Source organism: Camelina sativa, chromosome 16 (assembly GCF_000633955.1).
Source record: "Camelina sativa cultivar DH55 chromosome 16, Cs, whole genome shotgun sequence".
In the NCBI taxonomy this organism is placed as follows: domain Eukaryota; kingdom Viridiplantae; phylum Streptophyta; class Magnoliopsida; order Brassicales; family Brassicaceae; genus Camelina; species Camelina sativa.
Window position 1 is genome coordinate 5466859 of NC_025700.1, and position 24991 is coordinate 5491849.

Here is a 24991-nt window from a genome sequence, read left to right on the forward strand (position 1 = left end):
GTGTCCCCGGTCAGAGAGTTGCCGTCACAATCACGCGGAGATGAGCGACAAATCAAAAAACTTGAACCGTTAAACGACGTCGGCCGTCTATATTCCCCAAACCAAACCGACCCCTTTCCTTCGTCTCCTAAAAAATCTCAAGAGAGTTTTTTCCAATTTCAATTTCAGTTTTTTTTTCCAGATCTCAAAACTTTTCCTCGTTTCCGATTCGATTCGATTCTTCTCTCGTCTGCTTTCCTCAAAGGTACGTTTCATCATCTTCTTCCTTGTCATGGTTTCCGAAGTATCGTTTCTTGATTTAGGGTTAGGTATCAATTCTGATCGGTGTTTTTCCTATCTCGTCTTCTTGAGAAGCTGAATCAGTATCTTACCTAGTTTTTGATATTTTTTTTGTTTCCATGGGAATTTCTCATGTTATCTCCAGGTTTTTTCATCACTTTATGCTTCACAAGCGAGCTAGTGAAGCTAACGAGAAGAGCGATAACAGCATCGGTTCCGATTTAGCATCCAAGAAACGACGTCTCGATATCACTGATTCTTCTTCCGCGTCTGATAAGTTGTTGGTTGTAGCTTCTGGTAGTAGTAGTAGTAGCAGCGGATTTCTCGGCGATAGCGTTGTTCAGCGACTCGACATGGCTTTTGGTAACTCAAATCGTCAGGAGATCGATGAGGATCTTCACAGTCGGCAGCTCGCTGTCTATGGTCGTGAGACTATGAGGCGTCTCTTTGCTTCTAATGTTCTAATCTCTGGGATGCACGGCCTTGGTGCCGAGATTGGTATGGCTCTCTTGTCCCTTTCCTTCAAAACTTGTAGATATGCGTCCTAGTTAGATTCTTTGAAGGACTGTGTCATCATCAGAACCTAGTTGATTTAACTCTCTAGTTGTTAAGTTTTTGTACTCGTGATGATCTGTGATTGTTGCTATCCTTCATCATCCAAATAGTGTTTCAGATGTTCCTTAATTTGTTTGATATCTTCTTTATTGGTGTTTTATAACCCTTTATTAGTATTCAAGTTTGCATGGTAAATTTGAACTGTTGCTTGTGTTCCTGACACTTTCGTATCTATCTTCTTAAGGTTTATTTCCTTTTCTCATAAGTCTTTTTATTCGGTTTTTTTCAGCCAAGAATCTTATTCTTGCTGGTGTGAAGTCTGTGACCCTGCATGATGAAAGAGTTGTAGAGCTATGGGACTTATCTAGCAACTTTGTTTTCTCGGAGGATGATGTTGGCAAGAATAGAGCGGATGCTTCTGTTCAGAAGTTACAGGATCTTAACAATGCTGTGGTTGTCACTAGCTTGACCAAAAGCTTAAACAAAGAGGATCTTTCTGATTTCCAGGTTGATAGACAACTCATTTTTCTTGTATATCTGGTCTGAGTCTTTTGTAAACTGTATCATTTTGTAGATGACTTGTGAGTTTATGATAAATCTGTGACTGAATGGATATCATAGGAGTGGGTTGTCGTTGCATATAAGAGATGATTTTGTCTCAGTAGGTGTTAGGCTGGTTCTATTGTTTATTAGTATTGATTAGGAAGATTGGTGTACACTTTTCTCATGAGTGTTTCTTGTTGGCTGGTTTCCTGCTGATACATCTACTTTTGTGTGAAACAGGTTGTTGTTTTCTCTGACATAAGCATGGAAAGAGCAATCGAATTTGATGACTATTGTCACAGCCATCAGCCTCCTATCGCTTTTGTTAAGGCTGATGTCAGGGGTCTTTTTGGCTCTGTCTTTTGTGATTTTGGGCCTGAATTTGCGGTTTTCGATGTTGATGGTGAGGAACCCCATACAGGCATCATTGCGTCTATCTCTAATGAGAACCAGGCATTTATTTCCTGTGTCGACGATGAGAGGCTTGAATTTCAAGATGGTGACCTAGTTGTTTTCTCAGAAGTTGAGGGTATGACGGAATTGAATAATGGGAAACCAAGGAAGATAAAAAGTGCACGGCCATATTCATTCACCCTTGATGAGGACACTACAAACTATGGAACATATGTTAAAGGTGGTATTGTCACTCAAGTGAAACAACCAAAGTTGCTGAATTTCAAGCCATTGAGGGAAGCTCTTAAAGATCCTGGGGATTTTCTATTTAGTGATTTCTCTAAGTTTGATCGGCCTCCACTCCTTCACTTAGCATTCCAGGCACTTGATCATTTTAAATCTGAAGCTGGCAGATTTCCTGTTGCTGGCTCAGAAGAAGACGCTCAGAAGCTTATATCGATTGCCACTGCCATCAATACCGGGCAGGGTGATTTAAAGGTGGATAATGTTGACCAGAAGCTTCTACGACACTTCTCCTTTGGAGCCAAGGCTGTCCTGAATCCCATGGCTGCAATGTTTGGTGGTATTGTTGGACAGGAGGTTGTTAAAGCTTGCTCTGGAAAATTTCATCCTCTCTTCCAGGTTATATCTCTTTTCCATAACACTTGTGGGAACACATATATAGTCTTTGCATGCCAAGTTCCTTGTTCGAGTTAAAGATTTTAAACACACAAGAACTAAAACCCAAAGCTCTCTTCATATGTAGGTATATATATAAAGAAAGCTGTTTAGATAAAGTCATAAAGAAATTGTATCTCCAATAGTTTCCTAAAGCAAGAAATAGATACCCTAATGAAAAAAGAAACACTAACTGTTAAACAATTACATATCATTCCCTTTTTCTAATGTTTATTTTGCTAGAAGATACAGCTGCTTACTCTTTTTTTTGCAAACGCATATTTTGTATAGTTCCGTATTATAAACTAATGTTGAGCTTCTTCTCCATTTTTCTATCAGTTCTTCTACTTCGATTCAGTGGAGTCACTCCCCACTGAACCTCTGGATTCAAGTGACTTTGCACCAAGGAACAGCCGGTACGATGCCCAAATATCTGTATTTGGGGCCAAATTCCAGAAGAAACTCGAAGATGCTAAAGTTTTTACAGTCGGGTCTGGTGCACTTGGGTGTGAGTTCTTGAAAAATATGGCTCTGATGGGGGTGTCTTGTGGAAGCGAAGGGAAGCTGACAGTGACAGATGATGATATAATCGAGAAAAGTAACCTCAGTCGTCAATTTCTATTCCGTGATTGGAACATTGGACAGGCTAAATCCACAGTTGCTGCTTCTGCTGCTGCAGCTATAAATCCCCGCTTCAACATTGAGGCCCTGCAAAACCGTGTTGGCGCTGAGACTGAGAATGTATTTGATGATGCCTTTTGGGAGAACTTGACTGTTGTCGTGAATGCACTGGATAACGTCAATGCTAGGCTCTATGTTGATTCAAGGTGCTTGTATTTCCAGAAGCCTCTCCTTGAGTCTGGAACTCTTGGTACCAAGTGCAACACACAGACGGTTATTCCACATCTAACTGAAAATTACGGTGCCTCAAGGGACCCACCAGAGAAACAGGCCCCCATGTGTACTGTGCATTCGTTTCCGCATAACATTGATCACTGTTTAACTTGGGCTCGCTCTGAGTTTGAGGGTCTGCTTGAGAAGACTCCTGCTGAAGTGAATGCATATCTCTCTAGCCCGGTTGAGTACACTAACTCAATGATGACTGCTGGCGATGCTCAGGCGAGGGACACACTGGAGAGGATTGTTGAGTGCCTTGAGAAGGAGAAATGTGAAACCTTCCAAGACTGCTTAACCTGGGCTCGACTGAGGTACTGTTGCTCTCTCTTAATGGTTAGGTTTATGGTAGTCTAGTCATAATTATTATTGTAGAGTAAAAGAGAGTATGGTTTCTTACTCATGTGCTGCTTCGTTTCCTTTTTTATGCTTTTGACATCCACGTCATCAGGATTCATAATTCATTGAAAAAATTGTCAGGAACTTAATAATTATTTTTTGAAAAACACTGTTAGGAGGCAACTTCATTTCTCAACAGGTATTGGATTTTCCTTAATATGTGTTTCATTTTTTATGTGACTAGGTTTGAGGATTACTTTGTGAACCGTGTCAAGCAATTGGTATACACATTCCCTGAAGATGCTGCGACTAGTACCGGAGCTCCATTCTGGTCTGCTCCAAAAAGATTCCCTCGTCCACTCCAGTACTCGTCTTCCGACCCAAGTCTCCTTAACTTTATCACATCGACTGCTATTTTACGAGCAGAGACATTTGGGATTCCGATACCTGAGTGGACCAAAAACCCCAAGGAAGCAGCAGAAGCTGTTGACAGAGTGATAGTCCCAGACTTTGAGCCAAGAAAAGATGCAAAGATTGTGACTGACGAGAAAGCTACCACTTTAACAACTGCTTCGGTGGACGACGCTGCAGTCATCAACGATCTCATTGCTAAGCTCGACCAGTGTAGGCATAACTTGACTCCAGACTTCAGGATGAAACCAGTTCAGTTCGAAAAGGTAACTATCTTCTAAAATTAATCTCTCTCTGACATTGACATTGACTTGTCTTGTTTAGAATTGTTAACTAAGGGTTGTAATTTTGAATCTTAATGTGTTTGTAGGATGATGACACAAACTATCACATGGATGTGATAGCGGGACTAGCCAACATGAGAGCGAGGAACTACAGTATCCCTGAAGTCGACAAGCTGAAAGCAAAGTTCATCGCAGGGAGAATCATCCCAGCCATTGCGACTTCAACAGCCATGGCTACTGGACTGGTCTGCCTCGAGCTGTACAAGGTTCTTGATGCAGGACACAAAGTGGAAGACTACAGGAACACATTTGCTAACTTGGCGCTTCCACTCTTCTCCATGGCTGAGCCGGTTCCTCCAAAGGTGGTGAAGCACCGCGACACGGCGTGGACCGTATGGGACAGATGGGTGCTCAAGGGAAACCCAACTCTGCGTGAGGTTTTACAGTGGCTGGAGGACAAAGGGCTTAGCGCGTACAGCATCTCGTGCGGAAGCTGTCTTCTGTTCAACAGTATGTTCCCGAAGCACAAGGAGAGGATGGACAAGAAGGTTGTGGATCTTGCTCGGGATATCGCCAAAGTGGAGCTGCCGCCATACCGCCACCATCTTGATGTAGTGGTGGCTTGTGAGGATGAAGAAGACAATGATGTTGATATTCCTCTCGTCTCTATCTACTACAGGTGAGAATCTTCAATCAGAAAAAAAATATTGAAAAGAAAAAAAGAAACCAGTCAGAAGAAAGATGAAACTCGTGAGATCAAATTTGTGTGTTTTGTCTCTTGCATCTGCCCTACGTATTTTCTTTTGGATGCTTTTGGGTGAGATGACTATTTTTACTTCGGGTGGGATAGAATCCCATTTTATCAATCTCGTTCTATTTCTACTGTTTTTATGTACACTTCGTGGTGTGGTTTTACCCACGCATCAACCCATCTGAACATGTTTTGTGTCCAACGACTCTCGAGTTTTCCTTTTTCCATGTCTTGTTGCAGGTGTTGTTTCAAGGTAAAGAATCTGAAACGATTCTCCCATTTTTATATTGCTCACTCTCTGAATCTATTATTGCGATCAAGTTGTGAAAACAACAATCTCTCTTGAAGTCAAACCAAACCAAGATTACTAGTACAGAATTCATGAAATGGTTTCCCTCAATTTAGTGGTTCAATTTATTTGGTATAAAAAAATTGTCACTACGAAAATCGGTTTGATTTTATTGGTTTTTGGAAGAACAGACTCAAATTGGAGTAAATAAATATATTCACGCATTAAGGAGACGAACTGAAAGTGCCACCACATAGGCAAAGGTTATGAGATTCGAGTTTGACTCGATCACCAAGATTTATCAGCGCCTTCATCGAATTTGCCAGAGCCAACAACCCGGAAATCCAGCTGCTTTTGATGCTTGGTACGTCTTCTTTCATCGAAATCCTCCCATCCCTCGAACTGACACAATCCAAATACTGGTTGTTCAGTTCCAAAAACAAAGAAAGAAGCTAAAGACACAAATACGAGACTGCAAAAAAACGGATTTAGCTAGCAAACCTGGCGGAGAAATTCAACGGTTATCTCTGTGTTGTGGAGTCCTAAAGTTGAGAGCTGCAAACACATCTTGAATAAACCCAATGGCAGTGTCTTCAATCCTGTGTTTTTCAACTCCAGCGTCTAAACAACAAAACCCTAAGTCTCTGTAAAGCCATTTTGCTATGGGATGGTAGGACGAGAGTAGTGAAAGGTAGATTTGATTTTACCTTTAGATTACGCAGTTTGGTGAATGTCTCGGGAAGTTCCGATATGATATTAGCTGAAAGCTCAACCTCCATGAGGAATGAACAGTTTCCAGTACTCTCAGGAAGGCTAGTTATTCTGCAGAACACAAATAGATAGAAAGACAATGAGAAGAGTAATCACTGGTATCTTTTGGATCACTTAAAGACTATATCTGTTCTCTTTTGGATCACTTAAAGATACAAGTAAAGCTTATTTGCCTGTTATTGTTGGCTTTCAAGATCTCCAGCTGCGTAAGAAGTCCTAACTCATTCGGTAGACTTGTCAACTTGTTGTTGGCAACATCAAGCTGTCTAAGAGACGTCAGAGAACCCACTGCTGGTGGCAGAACAGTTAGACTGCAAAACACAAAAAGGATTTTCCTTATTAAAAGATCAGTCGACGTTCACAGCTATAAATGTTGTGTTCTAGAGTCTTAGTGATTACAATCTAAACATAACTTCAGCTTGGCGAGTCAAATACACAATTTTGCAAATTGGTAGCACTGAAGGCATGTCTAATATCTACTAAGAAAGACAAGTCCAGAGACTAAAAGTACAAAACTCACTTGTTATGGCTAATAGACAGAAACATGAGGCGCTTCAGAGATGATATCCCTTCCCACTGAATTGATTCATCGGACAGACCATTTCCTTGAAGGAACAGTTTCTACAAATGGCACTCATATTATAATTCCAAACTTTTCACCAAATAAAAAGATTTGAAATATAAATCAAACTATGCATTTCTCACCTGCATAGAACCAAAGGAGCTGATTCTGGCAGGTACTTCTTTAATGAAGTTTTCACTAATGTCAAGTACTCTGACTCCAGATCCACAGTCCCACACTTCTTTGGGTATTTCCTTTTCCACAACAAAGAAAACTCAACTAATAAACAACTTAGCAACTAAAACATATTACGGGAAGGAAATAATAATAGCTTGTCCTTATGTCCAAAAGCCAAATGAAAGAAAAAACAATCCAAACCAAAAAACCTCAAATAATGAAAACATAACGACCTTCTCTATTTTACCTTCAAATTAGCTTGAGCTAAAGCAATGACTCCTGTGGCTTTCCATCGATCAACGCGGTTCTTGTCCACAAGGAGACTAGGTTTCGTCTGATCTACTTTATCCGATACAGCAGTCCTAGAGATTGGCCTTGTACTAGCTTCCTTAAGTACAGGACCTTCCTGTTCATTTTAAATACAACTACAACATTAACCCACCTAAACCTCAATTAGATTGATCCTACAAAAGAGCAAGAACCCAAATTTCTAGATGATCTTTAAACAATTCTCCAACATACTTAAGTTATTGAACAAAAGATGAGTTTATTAAACCATAAACAAAGAACACTGACCCCTTGATGCAGACCTTGGGAGGCCATGAACATGATTTTAGCTCCACTTCCTACATCAGATTGCTTCAAAGTCGACGTTTCAACCAAAACCTTACCTTCAAGAAACAAAACAAAAAATCAAATTTTGAGAAAGACCCACTAAAATTAACAAGCTTAATTAGGAGAAAAGGTATTCAAAATTATAACCAGCAAACCTTTGAAGATGAGCTTCTGACCACGAGGAAGAACGTTGGTGATTGGTTGTAAGAGAGACTTAAGGTCTTTGACTGTACAATCCGGTGATACCGAAAGAGGTATTGATTTGCCTCCGAATTTTACTGTTAGCTTAATCGTTGAACCTGCTTCCATTGTTGGATCTTCGACCTCCATTACAATCTTTACCTCCTGCGATTCTTATTTTCTTCCTCTGCTTTGCTTCACCTTCAGATTCAGAAACACAACATAACTATCTCTATATACAGACAGGCCCATTAAAAATATTAAAATGAGTCTCTTTTTTTCATTAAATATCATTATTAGTTTTATTTTTTTACAATATCATTATAATATTCTTTTTAAATACCACATGTACAGAAGCAAAATTATAACCGGACTTCATAAATTAAAATGAGGGATTTGCTACGTTCTATTTGAATGAATCTTATGAGTGGGGAGACCAGTAGTTCTTTATATGGTATTGTGTTATTTTTTATCCCACTGATGTGGGACATTTATCAATACCGCCTCCTTTTAAACAAGCGACGTCCACGTTGGTGGTGGCTGGTACTCGGGCGGCTGCTATTTTCGGACTTTTTCCTTTCGCTCCTCTCCTGTTTCTCTCCTCTCCAGCCGAACGTCGCATGTCGAAGAATCAGAATGCTCTAATACCATTTGGTACACTTTGGTATCATATTAGACCTTAACTAAGCCAATAAAGCCCCAAACGTAGAACCCACCACAAAAGCTAGCTTATGAGTGGGGGGACCAGTGGTGCATTCTATGGCATTGTGTTATTTTCTATCCCGCCGATGTGGGACATTTATCAATACCGCCCCCACCGATGTGAGAAGATTTATTTGTATATGTAGAACATAAACATATCAACGATTTTCTACAAGAAAGAGAAGTAATAATCAAGAAGCTAATTGTAGATGACAATTAAAGAGTAGCGATAAGACAATTGTGTGTATGGATCGAACACTAGAGAGACCGTTGTGAGTATCTTGAAGAGGTTTTTCCCAAAATGGTTGTGGCAAAAAGACAAGGACGTACGTACAATCACAACGAGCTTCAAGTGACTGGTTTTCTTTTCGTAAATGGTTAGTGGCCCTCTCCTTTTGAGAACTCCGCAGGTATATCAATTCTTCGGTTCTGTTCAAGGCATGTTCTTTGTTGTGACTTCCTGTTGTTATTGCCTTTGTTGAAGATTGTTTTGCTTTGAGTACTCGCTTCTGCCCTGCGTCTTGATTGTGCTATAGAGGAGCTAGTAGAGCTAATGGCTTATGGTGTGGTTATGGATGATCTTATTTTGCTATGCGCTGCTGACTTCGGGGAATGAACTTGGTAGAGGGAGCTTGCATCATTTGCTTAATTTGGCTTGTGAGGTTCCGTTTCATGGAAAGCTCATGGATTGAAACGAAGAATCGATCTCACATGACGCAGGGAGAGTATGTGATCGGTAATTTGGAGTTTCACGGTTGACGGCTCAGTCTCGGACCTCCTGCGAAAGGCTTCTAGAGCTAATTGTCGCAAGTAAGTGTTTTACAATCTGCAAATTCCCTTCTCCTTTTGCAACTCATCCGGGAAGGACAACTAAAACGTCTATCGCTTCATTGCTTGGTTGAATAGATGGACTGAAAACTTGGTTTACTTACCATCTTATGCTTCCATGCTTTTACTTTTTTTTGCCATGGAACCATATTCATAGGTTTTTAATCTTTGATTGTAACCTAAACTTTTTTCGTTATCAAAGAAATATTTACAATTTAGCAAAAAAAAAAAAAAAGAAGGGGACTGGAACTATTGAGAAATCAAAAATCAAATGTCTTAACTCTTAAAGGCCATGTCTCACGTAATAATAGCATGAGTTGTTTTTTTTTTATGCACTACCAAGTACAAAAGACTATCCACGATTTTTTATGTATTTGTCCAACCTAGTTAACAATTTATCTTCAAAATAATTGCTGAAGTTTCTGCGACTCGCGAAGTCGCCTCTCAAATCCAGCAGTGACGTTCTCCACACTTCTAGACCATCTTTGTGTAATGCAATTGTATTAAGTGGACTGCTTTAAAATTTGAAGTATTACTTCGTGTTTTAGATGTCATGGAACAATATTGCAGTCTTCTCCTTAATTACTTGAATTGTAGTTGATATGTGAAAAGTGCATATTGATAGTTGTGATGTTTATTTTAATAAATAGAAGTTTCTATATGTTTATAGCTTCTAAGGTGGTCCATGAGATTTAAACAAACAATCAAGATTAAGAAGAAAGAAGGAAAAAACTAAAAATTAGTAATTTTTCACATCAAAAGTAACCAAGAAATTAAAACCATTTAAAAAGAGTTCTATAATGATAAATAAATTATTATTGACCATTACCAATAAATATATATTTTGATTTACATTATAGTTTTAATAATGTGTTTGAAATAAAATAGTTGCCTTAGTAATAGTTGAGACTAAAACTATTATCCTTGTCATGTTTTAAAAGTCTATTATTATCAACATCAACACGTTAAAATTAATATTTTAATAATTATCATTATGCCTATATGATTTTTACTCTTTTTTTCTTAATACAAAATGTTTTTTTCTGAAAAAAAATAAATGATCCTTAAATATATATTAAATAACATTTGTCTTTAAAAGAATAAAAATAAAGCATTTTAGTATTGTTTCATATTATATGACATTATATACCTATTTTAAAACAATCGATATAAATATATATGCGCATACTTGCGGGTTAATAACCTAGTATTTTAAAATAAAAAGAGAAAATAAATTATATCTCATATTTTCTTAAAATAGACCATAAATTAAACTAATATTAATTTGTGAACTATATATATTATTTAAATAATAGCAAATTATTTGATGTATATAGTTAATTGAAATTACATTAAATTTATTTTAATGTATATGCATACTTTTATAAAACTGAATATAATTTATTTTAAATAAGTTGATTTATACATGCAATTAATAAGTCATATATTAATTTTAATATATAGACAATGAAGAGTACTTAATACATGACTAGTATATATTAAATTTGGCATGTTGAGGTGTCAGATTTTGGAAAGTTACTTTCAACTATTATATAGGGTTTCACAACTTATTTGGACCATGGTAGCATGTTTGAGAATATTGAGCGATTTTTCCTTTTCTTTATGCCAAAATAATAATTTCCCGTTTGATATCATGTCACTTTATCATTTTGTAAAATAAAATTTCCGTTACTTATAAGAAAAAAAAAAGTCCTAACTGGAATATGAAAAGTAATGGTTAATATAATTATATATGTTTTCATAACATATATGATTTAAGATATCAAACTATAATGAATGTTTGTTTTTTTATGTTTAAATTATAGTATGAGTGAGTTTGGTGTTGAGCCATGAACATAGTATCATGTTTACACTGTAATTTTAAAGGATCGAGGTTGATTGAGTATATGTACCAAGAAAATCTTATGTTGTCTCGTTTTCTCAAATTCTCCTGATTAAGTATTCTAACCTCTGATCATTAGTGAAAGATTAACACTAGAAAAAGTCATAGGGGAAAATGAACAATATGTTATTAAGCAAGTGTGGATGCGTCATTTTAGAATCCAGATCCACAAAACCCTGGAATAGATGAAGATATTGATAAATCACAAAGGGTGTAACACTTGTACTGAAAAATATATATCTAATTTATTACAAAAATGAGAAATATAAAAATTTACTCCCAAACTATATGAAGTTTTATTGTTTTTTATAGTAGACTAAACTTTAGACAAATCATATGAGGCCTACGATCAAAAGTTTTGTACTAAGTTTGCTAAAGTATGTTTGAAAACAATGGTTGTGAAATGTTTTTTTCAAATTAATAGTTCAATAATACTCAAACCGACACCCCAGGTTGAGTTGACTAGAGCGTTTGTTGTTGAGAAGTTTACTTGGATGTGGATGATGTTCATGTCCTAATCATAGGTGGAACAGCTCACTCACGGTCTTGCCGCTTTTCTCCAAGACCAAGCCCCATGTCATTTTATCTGAAAAAGACAGGATATTATGGACCTCTGAAATTCAGTATTGTGTGCTTGATGTTAGTGAGCACCTTGAGTACTTTGTTGATAATTCAGATCGTGAGCATTTTGAAGTTAGATGAGCCGAGCACTTTAAACTACTAAGATTTTATGCAAATATTTTATTCCTAAATTTTAATAAAAATAACTTATTTAATTTTCTTTTAAAAAAAGATCTAAAACAAAATTTTCATTATTATTTTGTAAATAAACTAATATGTTATAAAAATACAAATTTTTATTAAGATTTAGGAATAAAATATTTGCATAAAATCTTAGTAGATTGAGTTATTTTTTCTGTTTATTTATGTACTCATATTATCTTTTTATAAAAAATATTATTTAACTTTACATATTATGTTTAAATAATGTGATTTAAATTTTGAAATAAACAATAAAATCTATATTAAACAAATATAAACATCATTTCAAAGTAATTTCATTATTACAAAATATTTTATGTACTACAATTATCATCAAATTTCTTATACTTTCAACATGTTGATACATTAACCTAAAATTCTAAAAACTAAAGACTCTGAATCTCAAAAGTAACGAAAATTTCTATTGAATATCATTATAAATTTTTAATGATAAAAACAACAATATATTTTATTAATATTTTAAATATTTATATACGTATCCTCGCGCATAGTACATGATAATAAATATTTGAGTTGGCATCGTTTACACATAAAGATATAAAGAAAATTATTTTAAAACTATAAAAGCGTTATCAAAATCCCAAATATGGTATTTTTGTTAGTGCGAAGTGGGAAGTGGCCAAGTGGGAAGTGGGAACTAGAAAGACTCAAATCATAAACTTCCAAAATCTAAAATATATCATTTAAGCACAAAACTACTATGAATTTGTCAAACAACAATTTGTTTTTCAAAGTAAAACGTCTATTAGCTCTTCTTTTTGAATTTAACATTACTAGTTGCAATTTTTACAAAACATTTTTATGAAAATGTTGTGTTATTTTGGGTTCATTTTAAAATGAATAATGTTATTTGCATGTTACCGTGTTGTGCAAAAGTCTTGCTCAATCAATCTTGTTTTGATGTAATCCCCATAGTGATCTTACCTCATAAGCACCAACAGCTAGGCGTTTCATGTAATCATTAGTTACATGCTGCTTGGCAGTTCCAGTGACAGTATCATGGTGCTGACTGCTGCGCAATCCCTAAAGCATCCCCAAGACTGCAAGTGTTTGGACCTCCAGATTTCTTGCCCACCAGAAATTCAAGTTGCCTTCCGGCCTATTTGGGAGAGAAAAGAAAGAAAAAAAGCCAAAATGCAAGGCCATGTTCATGTTAGAATTTTAACTAGGAAAAGCGAATTGGGACTCCAGGATGCAGTTTGATACCAAGTAGTATCCGCCAAGAACCCAAACATATCGTTTAAGAGCAGGACGGCTGGAGAAGTAGCCAGTCCATTAACCATATGCCCGATCCCCGTATCTGCACGAGTAGAGAAAGTAAGATGTTGAAGGTAGGAATGTAAATTTTTTTCAGTAAAGCCACTCACGGGAAAAAGTCATCAGTCTTGAGAGGCCAAGTAACATTGGCATCATTCTTGGCATCAACATAGAGAGATGGTGTGGAGTACAAGGCGTTGACACGGCCATCCTGTGGAATTGTGAATGCGATTGATGAGAGAATCGAGTCTCCAAGACAGCAAGATTGATTGAGCAAGAAATATCAAAACCTTGTTAACATAATAGAGAATCAATCATGTTAACATAATGTAATTATGTTATTTGCATTTTGAACCTTGTTTCATTCCAAATAAAACGTGTTGTGCAAAAGTCTCCTCTCGAGATGCATGAGAAGCTTGCCATTCCAGAAGCTGAGTGGCCACTAGCTATCCTTCAGTTGTGCGCTTTGAATCACCTTGACGAGATGCTAGAATGTGCTGCAGCAGCCAACGTAATCTTTACTAGCACAGATGGAGATGCAGATCATGCGAGGCTCTTTGTTGATATCTCTGTTCCTAGAAACGTTGGTTCTTGTGTTGCTGAATTAGACGGTGCACGAGTTTACAACGTGGATGACCTCAAGGAAGACAAGGCGTAGAAAGCAATGGAATGGAAGCTCAGGTTATATAATAACAGAGGAATCAAAAATGTTTAAAGCGTGGAGGGATTCGCTGCAGAAGGTTCCAACAATCAAGAAATTAAGAAGCAAAGCAGATAAGAGTTAGAGCATGTTGTGATTGATGTACTTAGCTTGCATAACAAGTCCAAAAGTATTTCCTTTTCATAAACAGACTATTACATACATACAGATTTATTAGATACCCAAAAATTGTTCCTCCATCTAAGCCTAGAGTCCTTAAACTTCTTTCCCTAATTGTTCCATTATCTTTCCTTCATATCATCTTCACTATCCACAACTTATATTTATCTATGTACAGATACACAAGACAAGGTCCTACCAAACCAGCATCAAACAGCCTCTTGCACAGCCCCATATATGCTTCAATATCTCTCGGCCGTTGGATCTTCCTTGTCATTCCTTGCATCACAGCCACTCGATCAATATACTCCGGATGCAAGCCAGAGTCGATCATCTTTATCAATGTCTCTGCAGCCTCTTCAAAGTGCCCTCCTTTCACATACCCTCTGAGCAACCAAGACAGAGTCTTCTTCTTTCTCTTAGATCCCATGAACTCAACTCGTGTCAGAAGCCGCGAAACCGCATTAACCTCTTTCTGCGAAGCGCAGATGGCCATAACGATGTCGTGGAGCTCAGCTTCCGGTTCTCTCCCTGCAAGTTTCATCTTCCAAAGCTGCTTTTCTGCTTCTGGTCCACGTCCTGCACATATGTACATAGCGAGAAGCCTCTCGTGTACCACCCCGATAATGGAATCGTCTTGCTGACCTTCCTCAACCGCCCAAGTGGCTAACTGCAGTCCACGGGATAATGTTTCGGATTGGTACTTCTCGATAAGTACCCTATCGTGATCATCAATCTCAGCAACAAAACCAGCCCGTGTAAAGCGTTTCAACTCGCGTAAGGTCTTCCCAAGACTATTCAGCTCTTTCACAATAGCTGTCATCGCAATTAGATAGCTGTAAGCTTCTGGCTTTAGCCCTGAAACTCTTAAATCAACAACCAAATCAACTGCCTTCTTATAGTCTCCATCAACCTGATATAAACAAAAGACACAGCCACATTAACAATGCTAACCACAATAAAAACGATAAGTAACAAGAGGGTACCATCCATATCACATCTCTTTAACCTCAAAATCCAACAAACTTGTAAAAGTTCAAAAATTTACCATCAGTTTCCAAGCAAGATACCCAACAGGTCCACCTTTTCTACCTTCAGAACCTAAACCAACAACACTATAACCAAACCCATCTCTCCTCCTCAAAACCTCCTTGACAAACAAAACCGCACTTTCTTTCTTCCCCATCTCACAATACAAAGCAATCACCTTCTCCATCATACTAAAACCAGGTTTTAAACCAACACAATCCATCTCAATCAATAAGTCGAACACTTGGTCTGCACCACACTCATCCAGTATCAATTTCTTAACCCAACCACACATAATCGAAACCATCAGCTCCATCATCTCTTCATCAACTCTATCTTCCTTATTCAACCACTCAAACACTTCTAAAGTACACCAAGAGTCTCTACCTTCTTGTGCGAAGTAGACAAGCATCAATTGCAACTCTCGTGAAGATAACCTATGATTCATCTCCTCGAGTATATCCGATGGTTCTCTAGTCATCCTCTCTAACTCCTCAATCGCTTCGAAAAACCCTTCTCCTATTTCATCCTCTGCTTCTTCTCCTTCCTCGCTTGTGATGAACTGGTCTACCTCCACGGAACGTGACAGTTTCAGGTCTCGAAATTTCCCAGCAGAGTCGTTTGATTTCAGATTACAGCTAATTCGGGAACTGGGTTTTACGCCGTGGGTTTGATAAATTCGTCGGAGATAAATCGGCGGCGAGAAGATTAGGTTTAGTAGGGTCAACGAAGCAAAGCCACGAGCATAAGCCATAACTAAGTAATCGAAAAAAAAAGAACCTTTTTTCTTGGAGAAAGCTTTAAAGTCAAAAACTTTGAAACGCAAAAGCTTTAAAGATTCTAATTTGAGTGATTTCTGGGAAAGAAGACACCATGAGAGTAGAAGAAACTAAGATAAATCCATGGAATTATTAAAAAGAAACCTTACAAGTGAGGAAGACAATGAAAGGATAACAGACAAATGAACAAATAAAAAAAATAACTGAAGGGTTGAGATTTGAGTGGCTTTTTTAATCCAACGGTATATAAGTGAGTCCGCCGTTTCAACTAGAGGCTACGAAGCGCTTACGTGTCATGGCGAGTTCATCGTGCCGCTTCAGAGCTCTCAGCAGATACTAAACCCTCTGAAAAGACATTTCGTAATTAGTTTTGGTTAGTTACACACAAAAAAAAAAAAAATTAATTGGGTTGAAGTAATTTCTATATTATTAGATTAAGATGCTAATTTCTCTGATTTATGGAGGTCTCCGTCGATGCCAGGACTTGGTCTAATTTTTTGTGGTAGAAATTTTATACAATTTGGCCACTCGGCTATATAAGAATAACAAAGGGTCAAAATGGTATTTTATTGAACAGCAACTATGTTGGCCAAGTTGAAGACTTGAAATATGGACAACTGGACAAAGGGGTTATATTTGACTTTATACAACGTTGTAAACGAGTCAAATATATTTATGGGCCTATCTGGTATGGGCTTTATTTATTTTTAAGGCCTTTTATAAGACCCGAACGAATAAAATATTTCCGAACAATTTACGTTTTTAACGTTTATTATATAAGACCCCAAATTTTTTGATATGTTGTAAAATAGATACACGATTCAGATTTTGAGTATTAAAAATGAATGGGTAAAGAAAATATTATATGTATTTTTTTGAATAAAATAAATCCCAAAATTGCTTACTGTAGTTTTATGAATTTGTCTCATTTTCATTTGTTTAACTAAAATGATTTGAACAAAAAAAAGAGAAAACACACTTTTTGAGATGTAACCTTTTTTTATTATGATTGTTACATGACCAACTAACAAAAACTAAACTTAAAATTTTGAAGTCCAAAATTTTAGTTCTCATTTGATAAAGTTACTCGCTTGCATTGAATAAATTGCACATCTTGTGTAACAAATTTTGAAAAATGTAGCATTATTATAAAGTGTTCTAAAAAAACAAGCAATCTTGTTTTCGTTGCTATTTTTTACTCGAATTTTACCAAATGTTCTCATTGTATAAAAACACTCTAAAATCTTAAACGAGTTCTTAATTTTTGATGTAAGGATTCAGGATTTTTACACAAAATGCTATTTATGGAACGAATTTTTTTGTTTTTGCCGTTTGTCTCAATAATTATCAATTTTGCCATTCTTGCCATTTTCAAATATAAAATCTTACAATTTTTTTTTCATAAAACACATACTTTATAACAAAAACTATACTCTAAAAAAAATGGGAACCTAATAAACTCAAACATGATGTGTAAATTTGTGTTCTTAGATATTAAAAAGTGTCATTTTTGAAAGTTTTTTGGACAAGTGGCAAAACCTATAAACACCTCTCAAATAAGTCCCTATCTAGTAATCAACTGAAAGGATTCTTGAAAACTAGTTTTAAATTTTTTCTCAAAACTAATTTTCATCAAACAAAAAAACATAAATAAAAAAATAAAATCTCAAAGCTTTCTTTAACTTGAAAGCCATTAATTCGTCGTAATCTCTCCTTTGTGTCTTTTCATAAATCCGAGGATATTATTCTCCAATAAACTTGTGCTCCATGTCAATTGTCCAGTCTGTAGTGGTTGTGGACCATCACTCCTAAAAACGCAACAACGTTACGAAATACATTGCATAAAGATGAGAATATATAATCAAACAAATTAAAAAAGAAAATTGCTAATCTTTATTGAGTTACGTATTCGTTTTGGCTTTGGTTAGTTTAAGTTAGCGAACATATGATTCGTTCTCGACTCCTTCTCTCCACTCCCAAAACATCTCCCAATCATATTGTTATATTACTTCGCTTTTGGTCTGCCAACCTTTTTTATTTTAGTTTGGTAAACAATAAAAGACGTAAACTGATACATATTTTCTGAATGCAATAACGTTGACATTGAATTGACCAAAAACATTTGGCTGCTATCAACACGTACGTGGGAGCTATATATGTCGAATCCATAAAGCTTGCACATTAATTATTATCAATCCAACACGTCCATAATCAACGGATATAACGATTCACAAAGAAACAATATATATGGAAACATAATTAAGAACAACAATGAGTGGAAGTGGATACAGTCAAAATGTAAAAATTTCAACATGGAGTGTACTAATACCTACAAAAACTTTAAATGAATAAATAAGATATATACATAATTATGTATATATTTTGATGATTAAACCACATATAGCTAACTTAGAAATGCTAATCAATCGATCAACCAAAAGATTAAGAATACTTCCACAATTTTCATTAGGTCTGGCTCAGCAAACATATTGGTGGCTGTCTGGCTGATGAACTCGACAAAGATTGCTTTCTTTTATTAGTTTATATGAAGGAGGAATTTTAGACTATCATTTCTAAACTATCAACATGATTTCCTTCATTATTGTTTTGGACCAAACTTTCGGATTTAATTTATTTCTGCTGTGGAGGTTGTAAATTGTAACAAAACAATATCAAAATTGAAGGCAGAATTACGTACCAACATAATAATGCATACAAAAAGAAAAAGAGAATTGTAAAGGGGCGACAAATGATGAACGAGTGTTCACTTCTCTAACTGTCGTTATTGGGGACCAAACATAGTCACTTATATTAATCTAAAATTAATCATCCTTTTTAAATATTGTATCTCACTAAAACTTCAATATCTAACAATTAATGGGCCATCTAGACATTTGAACATTCTGATTTAGACTAAAAACGGTAAGTATTAGCCAAATCCTCCACAATTTTTCAATCGGTCAAGACGTCTAACTGATGTTTTATGGTTATTTTTTTCTTTGTCTTACACAAATTAGCTCAAATGAAAAAAATACTAAAAACTACATTCAAAAGTTATATTAAAAGACAATACAAAAATAATTTCTGATGAATTGGTTAGGAAAAGTTCAACGCAAACACATGATGATCATTAGCGCCTAACAAAGATTTGAAAATTTTATTTTCAGGAAATGTGAAACTAATTTACTAAAAATAATAGCTGCACATGTCAAATATAAAATGCTTTTAGAAGGTACATTCATAAACGTGGAACAATTACTATCGTATTAAACAATTGAGTCAAAGTTTGCGGATTACTTACCTAAGTTAGAAGGCAGGTCCGCATAAGATAGGGTTTGCCTAAAGTAGTAGCTAGTAGTGTATGGTATTTCGTATTTAAGATTTAATTATCCAATAAATAAAATTGTTTCCAAAATAATAAATTTATTTTAAATTTTCTAAAATCTTCTTTTAGTCTACAAAATTTATTGTAGATTTCACAGAAACTATTTTCCTGGAGTCAATGAAATTGTCATTACAACTAATATACAAAACAATAATGAAATGTCTATTTTTTTAGTCATCCGGACACTTTATTAACTTCCATATTGTATCTCTATATATAAGATTCCACATTAATGTCATTTGATGGGTCTTCTTCTCCTTGTATGAATTGTTATCCCTCTTAATTTTCATTTTAACTTTTTTTCCTCCTTTTATTTCATTTCCCTATAGAGGGAGAGAAGGAAAGAGAACGAGAGATAGAGAATGGTGGGGCAATGGGAAGAAGAAGTTGATGGGGAGGTGGTGATCAGATGCTACGATGATCGTAGGGACATAATTCAAATGGATCGTGTGGAGAAGAGTTGTGAGATTGGTCACGACGCCCAAACTCTTCTCTCCACAGACAGTTTTGGCGATCCGATATGCAGGATCAGAAACAGTCCTCTCTTCACTATGCTGGTTAATCTCTCTCTCTCTCTCTCTCTCTCTATCTCTCTCTCTCTCTCTTGTTATTATTATTCTCTTAATTAAGGACTATTCTTTATTTTAAGATAAAAATCAAACCAGAATATGAGATGGTTTTCTTTTTCGAAAGCCTAAAATTTGCTGAAGAAAAAAAAAGACAAATTTGAACTACGGTAATATAATTTCGCATGTAATATTTATATTTTCCTTCGGGTTTTAAAGAGTGTTGTTATGAAATAAGCTTTTTGCTTGAATGTTGTTTTAATTTTCGTATTTTCTTAGATTATTTTGATAGTTTTGTTTATATCAAATATAGAGATGGAATAATTAACTTGTATATTGGGCATGTAAATATATCTTAATTAAAATGTTAAAACATCATCTAAAACAGAACTACCTGGATCCATGTAAATTTTTAGATATTGGTGTAATGGAGGTGGGGCACGTATTTATTTGTGCCCCATGTAAATTTTCCTCCTCGATCCGCCACAGGTAACCGAACTACTTTATTTAAAACACATGGTTCTATATTAGCCAAACTCCGCTAGGGTTTCTTAAACCTTTTTTCTTGGTATGAGCGTTAAGGTTTTGTTAATCCTTGAAATGTGTTAATTTATTTATGTAAAATATGTGAAGTGGAGTACTATTAATTGGATCGATATAAATAACGTTTATCAAATTAATGTACCTTACTTAATTAATAGGTGGCAGAAGTTGGGAACAAGCTGGTGGGTTCCATACAAGGCTCAGTAAAGCCAGTGGAGTTTCATGATAAGTCAGTAAGAGTGGGTTACGTTCTTGGTCTCAGAGTTGTGCCTCAGTACCGACGCCGTGGCATTGGCTCGATTCTGGTGAGAAAGCTCGAGGAATGGTTCGTGTCTCATAATGCTGACTATGCTTACATGGCCACTCAAAAGGACAATGAAGCCTCTCTCGGTCTCTTCATCGGAACACTTGGCTATAACGTCTTCAGAAACCCCGCAATCCTGGTCAATCCCGTCAACCCTGGTGGCAGTTTAAAACTGCCGTCCGACATCGGAATAAGGATGCTAAAGGTGACTTTATACACATACATTGCGTAATGTTTTTTATATTTAATCCAACCATATCATGAGAAAGTTCAAATGAAGTTCGTATAATTTAATTAGACGTTTTAGTTCCGTTTATATCTTGAATTTCTTTCAATATTTAGAATATATAAGATTTTTACAAAATATATATATATATATAGATATATATATATAGCGTGAGAATTAAATCCATCATATATAAAATCATTAATAAGAAATTTACAAAATACATTTATTATATGGTCGTTAAGAAATCAACATTAACAAAAAAAAATTTAACTGACAGGTGAAAGAAGCCGAGTCGTTGTACCGGAGACACGTGGCAGCGACGACGGAGTTTTTCCCGGACGACATAGACAAAATCTTGCGGAACAGGTTAAGTGTCGGGACATGGGTGGCTTACTACAAGAATGACAACATCGGAAGCTGGGCAATGCTTAGTGTTTGGGATAGTAGCAAAGTCTTCAACCTTAGGATCAAAAAAGCTCCTTTGAGCTATTTGCTTCTCACTAAAGTTTCCAACCTTTTCGGTAAAATTTTGTCGTTATTTGGAATAAGGTCGTTGCCTGACCTGTTTACTCCGTTTGGGTTCTATTTCCTTTACGGGGTTCACGCGGAAGGTCCGTTAAGTGGGAAACTCGTTAGGGCTTTGTGTGAGCACGTTCATAACATGGCTGCGGCAGATGATGCTGGCGCATGTAAAGTCATCGTGGTGGAGGTTGATGGAGGAAGCAACGGCGATGATGATTCTTTTTTGGGTAGGTGTATTCCACACTGGAAAATGCTTTCATGTGACGATGATATGTGGTGTATCAAGCCGTTGAAATGCGAGGAGGAGATGAACGGTTTGAGTGAGTTTAGCAAAATGTGCTTAAGATCGAAACCTCGGTCTTCACTCTTTGTGGATCCAAGAGATGTGTAGCTTAGCTAACTAGGGAGATCCATGGCATGTTTTTTCCGAATGATAATTAAAGTTCCGAATATCAAAATATGCGAATATCATTTTGCTTTCTCCTAAGAATAATGACTAGCTATATATGAAATTATGTCTTCGCTTGATAGTTTTATTGATTTTAAACCTAAGTGTAAGACTACATTAAAGAGATTGTATCGTCAAATGATTTCTTCAATCATATGCTAAACGCTTGAATGTAAACCGCTATGAATCCAAGACATGTTGTGGGGTTTGAATTTTCATATTTGCTTAGTATGACATATCGAGAGAACTGAACCCTACATATAGTTATATAATATTTATGATTTTTTGTTTTATTTCGGGATCTATTGTATGATAATTAAATGATTTAAATCATTGTTCTCCATATAAAATCTAGAAAGATTTCCTCAAGTAGGTGCCACCATTTTGTTGTCCTTAGCATTCTTCCTATCTTGTTTGAGCTATAAATTGGTTAAAGAATAGTATTTTCCATATGATTTTATTTAAAATGATATTTCATAAGAATCAGAGTGTAATCTCACTACAAGAAAACAATCGATTTGCGATGGAAAAATCCATCGCAATTCCCTCGCAAATCGACAGTCGCAAGGGATTTGCGAGACACAACTATTCCTCACAAATCGCTTCTTGCAAATAAGTTGACATCGCAATTCCCTCGCAAATTTAACGCAATTTGCAAGGGATATATTCCTCGCAAATCCCACGCACATTGCGAGAGACGGTTGTACTCGCAATTGTCAAGCAAATTGCGAAGACTTTTTTCCATCGCAATGTTCGATCCGTCGCAAATTTTGCGACTACTTTGCGACGTCCATCTGTCTAGTATTGTTGGTATTCGCTAATTTTGTAGCAATTCTTCATTTTTAATTTTTTTTTCTTTTACCATTTTTATGTTTGATTTTTTTTTTGTGAATAATGTTTTAGATGTTAAAAAAAAAAAATAATAAGAAGAACAGAATTGAAAATTCAAAATAGAATAAAACATAAATATTACAAAACAAAAGTCATGTTTAAGTTTTCTCCCTCACGGGGATATCAGAACAAAGTGAGAAGAGTTCTTAAAAGGATTGAGAGAGAGAGGTCACGTTTCTGGTCCCAGTTTGGCTACCAGCTGCTCCCGTTTCACCTGTGTTGCCCTCTGGGTTGGTGCCTTCCTGGTTGGTGCCTTCTGGGTTGCTCCCTTGTTGGTTGGTCGGGTATCGAAACTTGGCAGCAAACTCAGGATCCTTTTCCGCGAGATAGTCAAAGTATGCATCATAGCTATGCATTCTTTGACTACTTTCATGGATTTGACTCGCCTGGGTTTGGATTTGAGTCGCCTGGGTTTGAATGCATTCCTCAGCGGCAGCAAGCTTCTGAGCCAAGATAACCGGATCATTAGCTGGAGACAGAGGTTGCGGACAGCTAGTGGTAGAGGACGCTTCAAACTGCAGAGAACCAACCCCAAAAATTCTGTTTTTCTTCTTCGGAGCAACCTAAAAACAAAACAACAAACGACAAGTTACAAACATACAAAAGAAAACAATGGATCACATACTAAACAATTGCAAGTTATCACAAACTAAACAATCCCAAGTTATCACAAACTAAACAAGGAAGTTATCACAAACTAAACAATCGCATGTTATCACATACAAAACAATCCTAAGTTATCACATACAAAACAATCCTAAGTTATCATATACAAAACAATCCTAAGATATCACAAAATCATTAACAAGACAATCGATAGCAATATACGATTGGCAACTGAACACACCAGAAGCACTAAAAACTAACTTAACCACACAGTTCAACCATTGAGTATTTTTTTAAAAAAGAACTAAGAACGTTTATCTTACCTCAGTGTAAATTTTGTTTTTGATATGAATGGGCACCCCACCAGAAGCAGAACTCTCTCCATTCTCCCCTGTGCAAAGCTCAGATTCTAACTCTTGAATCTTGGACGACACCTCATTGAACACGGACTCGGACTTGCCATCCGTAAATGAGCCATCTGGTTTTCGATGAGTGTCTTCTAAGATTCGTAGGAAATCCGGAGTTAACTCCCCAGTGATCTCAGACTTGAAAGAAACAAAAAAGAGGTTGATTAGTTAACAAATAAAAGAGTGTCTGAAGGCCTAATCTTAAGAAAAAAAAACTTAAGGAACTTACATGCTTTCGAGCACGGGCTTTAAACGAAGTTTGGCCTGAACGGTGCTTGTATATTCCAGTGCCATCCGGATCATGATAGCGAGCATTCCGACTGTTGATGCTCTTGATTTCTGATTTTGGATCAAGCCAATACCGAACAAGACCCTCCCATACTTGAGGATCAATCCACCGTGGCTTTGCCTCATCGCCTTTAAGCTTCCACTTTAACTTCCACCTTGACACTTGATCACACATCCTGTCCTTCAACTTGTCTTCAAACTCTTTCCTCACTCTATCGTTTATGCAACGGTCCCAATTGTAAATTTGCTTCCAAAAAAAGAAAGGATTAGTCTATATTTAATTAAGGCAAAAAAATATATTGTAAAATAGCAAACAAAGAGAGTTCACTGACCGCAAACGTTTCATACCAACGGTCTACCACTTTAGTTGGCGTCTGTGTCCAATTGGCATGGGGCTCTTTGAAATCTCTTTCAAAGATGCTTCGAACAGTAGCCGCAACACAGGAGTCTTGGTCAAACCTTCAAAATAAATTCAACTTTCAGAATCCATGCAAACACAACTTTGTAATTATATTATCAAATTAAAAACTTAAAAGAAATTTCTTACCACAGAGTTCCTGGAGGTCGGCGCGGATCTAGTTTAGTTAAACTAGATCGACCAGGACTATCGAGTAACTCCTCCAAAGTCAGGTTGTTGAGACGTTGGGACATGACTGTAGACGAGGAAAGCGCGGGTTGAGACGCAGGAATTTCAGGATCCGCCACAGAGCCACCATGCACGGGAGATGGTGAAGGCGTATTATATGGAAGCGTGACAGGCAGGTGCTGCGAGGTTGGACGACGGCTATTCTGAGAACCGGAGTTTGGGTTGTGAGAACTGGAGGCACCGGAGGTTGGACGGCGACGATTAGAAGCAGTGGGAGAGGGATTTGAAGTAGTGGGAGTGGCTAAACCTTGATCCGACAGGAATCTTGTGTAATCGTTGCCTCCAAACATCTAGAAACAAATAAAATGGACATCTAAATCAAAACGAAAGGATA

General features: G+C 36.4%; 4 protein-coding genes across 4 annotated transcripts; 2 read left to right on the top strand and 2 right to left on the bottom strand.

Moving 5' to 3' along the window:
• LOC104749883 (ubiquitin-activating enzyme E1 1) lies at positions 79-5354 on the top strand. Its single transcript, XM_019238282.1, has 7 exons — positions 79-246; positions 426-777; positions 1124-1341; positions 1618-2412; positions 2788-3656; positions 3926-4358; positions 4463-5354. Exons 2-7 carry the CDS (start codon positions 441-443, stop codon positions 5057-5059), a joined length of 3249 nt encoding a protein of 1082 aa, XP_019093827.1. The 5' UTR covers positions 79-246; positions 426-440; the 3' UTR covers positions 5060-5354.
• LOC104749884 (LRR repeats and ubiquitin-like domain-containing protein At2g30105) lies at positions 5506-7968 on the bottom strand. The gene is made up of 9 exons (XM_010471593.2): positions 7697-7968; positions 7503-7597; positions 7174-7332; positions 6893-7003; positions 6708-6808; positions 6361-6498; positions 6124-6238; positions 5918-6037; positions 5506-5818 (listed from the first exon to the last, which is right to left on the bottom strand). Exons 1-9 carry the CDS (start codon positions 7869-7871, stop codon positions 5705-5707), a joined length of 1128 nt encoding a protein of 375 aa, XP_010469895.1. The 5' UTR covers positions 7872-7968; the 3' UTR covers positions 5506-5704.
• Positions 14006-16223, bottom strand: LOC104749885 (pentatricopeptide repeat-containing protein At2g30100, chloroplastic-like). Its single transcript, XM_010471595.2, has 2 exons — positions 15063-16223; positions 14006-14927 (listed from the first exon to the last, which is right to left on the bottom strand). Exons 1-2 carry the CDS (start codon positions 15795-15797, stop codon positions 14148-14150), a joined length of 1515 nt encoding a protein of 504 aa, XP_010469897.1. The 5' UTR covers positions 15798-16223; the 3' UTR covers positions 14006-14147.
• LOC104749886 (probable N-acetyltransferase HLS1) lies at positions 19469-21996 on the top strand. The gene is made up of 3 exons (XM_010471596.1): positions 19469-19764; positions 20475-20825; positions 21127-21996. The coding sequence occupies exons 1-3, from the start codon at positions 19570-19572 to the stop codon at positions 21760-21762; spliced, it is 1182 nt and encodes a 393-aa protein (XP_010469898.1). The 5' UTR covers positions 19469-19569; the 3' UTR covers positions 21763-21996.